General features: G+C 39.9%; 1 protein-coding gene across 1 annotated transcript in view; it reads right to left on the bottom strand.

Moving 5' to 3' along the window:
- The window catches only part of LOC138862200 (uncharacterized), a 28,003-nt gene that overhangs the window by 16,701 nt on the left and 3,802 nt on the right, over positions 1 to 7,500 (bottom strand). Inside the window, exon 3 of the mRNA XM_070123390.1 lies at positions 3,108 to 3,184. Within this exon, the coding sequence (XP_069979491.1) occupies positions 3,108 to 3,184 (77 nt within the window). The remainder of the gene's footprint in view (positions 1 to 3,107; positions 3,185 to 7,500) is intronic.

The following is a 7,500-nucleotide window of genomic DNA, read 5'->3' as shown; positions in this document are numbered from 1 at the left end:
GCCACTGTTGGTAGGTTTCCCTTCTGTGATTTCCGTCGTATCTCGATTATTTGATCAGCTGATGAAGTTGATTGCAAAGTATACATTGCCATTTTACTTTTGCAACAGCGGGAGAAGCATGGCCGCTCTTAAAGGAATTAATGTCAGGCGGAGATGACATTTTGTATGCGATTGTCCCCTCATGTCTTTTTAGAGCGTTGCAAAAATGGCGGCCGTGTTTCCGTGTTGAGTTCTGGATGTCACTAATTCCGTTTTTTTTTGGAGTTTTATTGCTATTTTTTTGTTCCTTTTTTTTTTTTTTTTGGCTTAGCTTTCGTTTTTCTTATTTTCTTTGACGTTTTTTTTTTATTTTTTATTCTTTGGGAGTTTTATATTTTTTTCTTCTTGTTGTTTTTGTTGTTTTGCTTTTCTTTTTTTAATATTTAGTTTTTCTTATTCTCTTTGATGTTTTTTTTTTATCTTTGGGAGTTTTATCTTTTCTCTTCTTGTTTTTGTTTTATTGGTTTTCTTTTTTATCTCTTTTTTACTTATTCTCTTTGACGTTTTTCTTCTTCTTCTTCTTTTTACTTTTCTTTGCTTATCTTTCGTTTTTCTTATTCTCTTTAACGTTTTTTTTCCTCCTTTCTTCGTGTTGTTTTCTGAGTTGAATATGCTGCGTCATTCTTGTAGTTTTAGTTTGTGTGGACTTCCCTTTTCCTTTCCTCTTTTTTTCCCTTTCTCTCTTAAAGTGTCCCCTTTCCCCTTCTTTGGCCTTCTACAATTTCCTTTTTTTTTCAGTTGTATGATTCCTTTTTTTCTAGTTATTTATCCCCTGGATTGGCTCTCAGAATTATGCAGATGCTTTCAACAAAGATATATTATGTTTGTTTCGGTGGCGTTTTTTCCCCCTCTCTTTATCTATCTATCGCCCTCCTTCCGTCTTTCTCTCACTCTCGCTCTTTTCTGTTCCCCTTTCCATATCTCTCTCTCTTTCTCTTTCCCTCTTCGTTTCCCTCTCTCTCCTCTCTCCTTCTGCTTTCTTCTCTCTCTTATTTCCCACCCTCCCCCTCTTTTTCCTCTCTCTCTCCTTTCTTTCCCACTTTCCCCCTCCCCCTCTCTCCCTCATCTTTCCCCCTCTCCCCCTCTCTTTTTTCCTCCTCATACTCTCCTCTTCTCTCTCCCTCTTCTTTCCCCCTCCCCCCCCCCCCCCCCCTCTGTGTCTCCTCTCTTACTCTCCTCTCTCCCTCTTCTTTCCCACTTTCCCCTCTCTCTCTCTCCTCTCTCTCTCTCTCCTCTCTCCTCTCCCTCTTCTTTCCCACTTTCCCTCTCTCTCCCCATCACCAACCCTGTTCGGACCCCCCCCCCTCTCCCTCCCGCCATCACTTGTTAGCGTGCGTGTTTACGTCTTGCCAGCGAGGCCACGGCGGAAATTTCTCGCGACCGGAATTTTCTTTCGCATCTGCACACACACACACATATAAACGCACACGGACGCGTAGACACACACACATAAACGCACACGGACGCGTAGACACACACGCACATAAACGCGCACACAGGGACACGCAGACATGGACAGGCACAAGCACACGCACATACACACACACACACACACACACACACACACACACACATACACACACACACACACACACACACACACACACACACACACACACACATACACACACACACACACACACACACACACACACACACACACACACACACACACACACACACACACACACAGACACACACACACACGCACACACACAGACACACACACACACGCACACACACACTCACACAGACACGCCTATACGTTTGCACATAATCTTTGGCTGTTTCCCTAACGATCGCTAAAATGTTTATGTTTGGCGAGACTTTCCCAACCGACAATTCCCTTCGTGATTTGCGGAAGAAACCCATTCCCCTTTCACCGTCTGCATGTCCCAGAAAGGCAGTTTAAAAAAAAAAGTGCAAATTGACCGCGAGTGGTTTAGCTTGAGAGACACATTTCGGGGGACCTTCCGAGGCTCCGAGTCTGTCAGGAGTACCGGCGGAGAAACTGTCACGGGCGGGATTTTGTCCCCGTTTCTCCAATTTCCGGACGTGATTGGGAGTAGGGCGCTTCTGTTTCGCTCGGATCTCGTGAGCGGAGGATGGGGCAGATAGATAAAACGATAGATTGATAATTGATAAACGAGGAAGTATATTTTTTTTCCAGTAAATACTCCTACATACGTCAGTGAGAGATAGATAAAACGATAGATTGATAAATGACAAGCAAGGAAATATTTTTTCCAGTAAATATACCCACATATGTCAATTAGATAGATAAAACGGTAGATTGATAAATGACAAACGAGGAAGTATATTTTTTTTCCAGTAAATACACCCACATACGTCAGTGAGAGATAGATAAAGCGATAGATTGATAAATGACAAACGAGGAAGTATATTTTTTTCCAGTAAATACACCCACATATGTTAGTGAGAGATAGATAAAATGATAGATTGATAAAGGACAAACGAGGAAGTATATTTTTTCCAGTAAATACACCCACATACGTCAGTGAGAGATAGATAAAACGATAGATTGATAAATGACAAACGAGGAAGTATATTTTTTTTCCAGTAAATGCACCTACATACGTCAGTGAGAGATAGATAAAACGATAGATTGATAATTGATAAACGAGGAAGTATATTTTTTTTCCAGTAAATACACCTACATATGTCAATTAGAGATAGATAAAACGGTAGATTGATAAATGACAAGCAAGGAAATGTACTTTTTCAGTTAATACACCCCACATATGACAGTCAGTCCCATATTTTCCAGTAAATATACACTCCACATATGACAGCCAGTCCCATATTTTCCCGTAAATATACACACTCCACATATGACAGTCAGTCCCTTGTTTTTCGGTAAATACACACCACTTCCTGTCAGCGAATCCCACGTTGTCCAGTAAACACACACACACGCCAGTGATTCTCCTGTTTTCCCGTAAATGCACCTACATGTGTCGGTGAATCTCTCCTGTTGTCCTCCAGCTGTCGTCTCTCTCTCGGAAATCCCGCTGAGCAACACATCCCCCCCCTCCCCCCCCCCCCACCGGAGCCGAATCCTCCCCTGATCCCGACTGATACCTGGCCTTAATCTGTTTCTCGGGTCCTTCGGGGTCATCATCCTCTGTATTGGGAGCGCGAGGGGTGTATGCTGGTCCCTTATATGTCCACTGATACTACTTGGTGCGGTGGGGTGCTTCTTATTTTTGGAGGCGGCTGTATGTATAAATTCAATTTCTAAATTCGATTTCTATGGTAGAAAAGCCCACTGACGCCCTTATGTGTATATATTTTTTCTATGGTAAAAAAAAACCACAATGCACAAACTAGATTTATTGAAGAAAGTGAGAAAAGCGAGTCTCATTTTCTTCAATAAATCTAGTTTGTGCATTGTGGGTTTTCTACCATAGTATCATAGTTTTCTACCATTTTTCTACCATAGTATCAGCACGGTAGAGTGTTTTTTTCCATTCATTTTCTATGGCGTTTGGGTGCTTCGTCTGCATGAATATGGAAGGGTCTCGACGAGGGGCTTAAGACTCGTGTTTGTATTAACTAAAGGCTCAGTGTAGCGAGTCTGTTATTAACTCCGAGCTGCGTGCACATCCCGCTCGCTCAGCCCGCCCCGCCCACACGGTACAGGTTCCTAATGACCGGTGTCACACGCGAGATTCACGCGCTTCACGCCCACGCTACTCTACGTCACGTTCCCCGCCCACATCACACACTCATGCGGATTATAATTGAGTTGGTCCTCGAAGCGCACGTTGTAAATCCACCTTGTAGGGATTATTATCCCGCCCTCCCAAGCCCTCAGATTATCCAACATCCCACAACGGCCAGAAGAGGTATTTACCCCCAATTTACCGGCTCGGAAATGTGCAAAACCGGGTGAAAATAAGCGATAAATAGGAGGATAATTTATGGCTGTGGGGAGGGGGGGAGGGGGGAAGGGGGGAAGGGGGAAAGTAGTTGGTAATTAAGTTTGGAACGGCGGGCAGGGGGAAGGGGGAAGGGGGGAAGGACGGGGTGGGGGGAGAAAGGGAGGGGGGAGGGGAAGGGGGGGAAGTTGGAGAGTGAAACATCAACGTGGTGTTTCAGCTTTACTCGTCACGGCCGCCATCACGGTGCCATTATCGTTATCTCCGCCGGAAGTAGGTGCGGGTAATGGGGCAGGTCGTTGGAGAGGGGGGGGGCGGGAGGCGGGAGCCGGGGGGGTGGGGGGTTATGGCGCGGCTGGTGTTCAATAGTTTTTTTTTTTTCTTGTCTACTTTTTTGGATTTTTTTGTCGGTATTTTTTTTCTTTCTTTATTTGGGTTGTTTTGCTTGTCTTTTTATTTAGTTCTTCGCTTTTTCTCTTTTCTTTTTCTTCTTCCTTTTCCTTATTTCCTTATTCTGCTTCGTCCTCTTTGTCTTCTTCTTTTTCCTTGTTGTCTTCTCCATTTTCTTCTCTTCTTCCTTACTGTCTACTACTTCTTTTATCACCTCTTCTTTTTTTTCTTCAACATCATCTTTATCGTCACCGTCTTTATCAGTTGTCTATCATCACTCTTTTATGTTTCTTATTACTCGTTTATCGCCCTCTCCTGCGTCTCCTTCGCCCTCCACGTCTTTCTTTGTTTTTTCTTTCTTTTCTTTGTTTCCTCTGTTTCGTCCTCGTCGATTTTTTTTTTCATCTTAATCTCTTCTTTTTTTCATCTTGCATTTTTTTAATCGCCGTCCACTAAAAAAAGAAAAAAAAATGGAGCGTCGACAAAAATAAATGATAATTATAAATAAATAGATGAAAATAAATAAATAAAAAGTGGCGACAATAAATACAAAAACCGGCAACATAAAATGATAAATAGGTAGATTAAAAAAATAGCAGTGGCAAAAAATTAATTATATAAGACGAATAAATAAATAACAAAAACAAATGGATAAATAGATAAAAAATAGCAATGGCAAAAAATGAATTATATAAGACGAATAAATAAATAACAAAGACAAAAACAAATAAATAAATATATTAAAAAAATAGCAGTGGCAAAAAAATGAATTATATAAGACGAATAGATAAATAACAAAGACAAAAACAAAGAAATAGATAGATAAAAAAAAAAAAAAATTAGCGGCGACAAATATTCGCGAATATCTTGCATCCTTTCGCCTTTTGTAATTCCCCGAGTTGCATAAAAAATAGCAGTGGCAAAATATTAATTATATAAGACGAATAGATAAATAACAAAGACAAAAACAAAGAAATAAAGAGATAAAAAAAAAAGATTAGCGGCGACAAATATTCGCGAATCTCTTGCTCCTTTCGCCTTTTGTAATTCCTCGAGTTGCGTAATATATATATTCCTTTTATTCCGTCTTATTACGAAACAGGCCATTGATTTTTATTGGGTTGCGTAACGTTGTATTGTTTGGTTGCAATGAAGTGTATTTTTTTTCCCTTGGAATTTTTTTTTTTTTATCTTCTTATTGCTTGGTTTTATTGTATTTTCATCTTGAATTGTATATATTTTTGTATTTATTTAAATTTATTTTTGTATCTTCGTTAGTGCTTGGTTTTATTGTATTTTCATCTTGAATTGTATATATTTTTCCCTCTTTCCTTTTTTTTTATTAATTATTGTTTGGTTTTATTGCATTTTTGTCTTGAATTGTATTTTTTTTTACTATTGTTTCTTTCTTAATTGTTCGGTTTCACTGAATTGTATGTTTATCTTGAATTGTATTTTTTTTTCCCTTTTTTATGTAATTATTGTTTGATTTCATTGAATTGAATTTTTATCTTGACGTATTTTTTTTTCTTTTTTTATTCTTATTGTATTTGGTTTCATTGAATTGGATTTTTTTTTCCTTTTTTGTTGTTTTTCTTCTTATGGTCTTTGGTTTCATGGAATTGTATATTTTTCCTTTTTTTTCCCTTCTTATACTGAATAATAGCTGCCAGGGAAGATAAAGTTAATGGTCGAGCTTTAAGCTTAGTTCAGCTTTATGGGCCATAAGAAGCCATTATTGTGTGACGTAAAAGCTGAGGTGCTAAAGGGGGAGGGGGAGAGAGGGGGAGAGGGAGAGGGGGTAAGAAGAAGGGGGGTAGTGGGAGTGAGGGGGAGATGGGAGGGGGAGATGGAGGAAGGGCAAGAGGGTGGGTGGGAGAGGGGGAAGGGGATGGAGAGGGGGAAGGGGATGGAGGGGAAGGGGATGGAGAGGGGGAAGGGGATGGAGAGGGAAGGGGATGGAGAGGGGGAAGGGAATGGAGAGGGGGAAGGGAATGAGAGGGGGATGAAAGGAGAGAGAGAGAGAGAGAGAGAGAGAGAGAGAGAGAGAGAGAGAGAGAGAGAGAGAGAAAGAGAGATAGAGAGAGAGAGAGAGAGAGAGAGAGTGAGAGAGTGAGAGAGTGAGAGAGAGAGAGAGAGAGTGAGTGAGTGAGAGGAAGAGAGAGAGAGAGAGAGAGAGAGAGAGAGATAATAATGCTATAGATATTGAATCATGTATATGTGGTAATGAAATCATTACTGGGTCTAGATAGTTCATTTGTTTATTTGTATTAAAATGTTAGCCTAACTTTTCTTTTCCTGATCTTTCTTATTGCATTATTTTTTTCGTATCTTCTTTTCTTCATGCTTCTTCCTTTTCTTATTGTTTTTTCTTATATTTTCTTTCTTCTTTTCCTATATTGTATTAAGTTCAATGTTGAGGAAAATATGTTGGAGTTCCTGTGATTTTCTGTATAAAATGTCTTTTCTTTCCATCTTTTTCTTCATATTGTTTTTTTTTTCTTTTTTTCCTTAGGGCTTATATATTTTCTTCTTTTACCATTTTTTTTCTCTTCTTTTTTATCAATGTTCTCTTTCTCTTCGTCTCACTCATTCTTCATTGAGCAATATCATTCCTAATTTAGTTCATAATGTCACTATTCTTTTTAATTTTAGTAGCAGTAATCGTGGAAGTGTAGTGATATTATAATATAATATAACAAGTATAATGATAGAGTGATAACAGGAAAATATAGGCTTAATGACACTAGGAATGCTGCATGGGATAAAACTGTGATGATAATAATGGGGGCAATGATAATGATGATAAAAAAGAATCGTAATAATAATAAAACTAATAAAATAAAGATAATAACGAAAAGTCGATGATAGTGACGGTAGAGAAAATTGACAAATGATACCAGTCCGCAGTTGGAGAAAATATGACCGGTTATTGTAGTTATTTGCGCGAAGAACAAGCGTTATAAGGCAAGTGGAGAGAGTAAGTAGAGGTGCAAGGGGAATTTGCCAAGATTAGAGGGCTGGAAAGGAGAGAGGAGAGGGAGGAGGGGAGGGGGAGAGAGGGAGAAGAAGAAGGAGAGGGAGAAGGAGAAGGAGAGGGAGAGGGAGAGGGAGAGGGAGAGGGAGAGGGAGAAGGAGATGGAGAGGAAGATGGGGATGGAGAGGGAGA

This window comes from Penaeus vannamei, chromosome 7, assembly GCF_042767895.1.
Source record: "Penaeus vannamei isolate JL-2024 chromosome 7, ASM4276789v1, whole genome shotgun sequence".
Lineage (NCBI taxonomy): Eukaryota > Metazoa > Arthropoda > Malacostraca > Decapoda > Penaeidae > Penaeus > Penaeus vannamei.
Note: the sequence above shows the minus strand (reverse complement) of the source record. Positions and strands in the feature narration are given on the sequence as shown.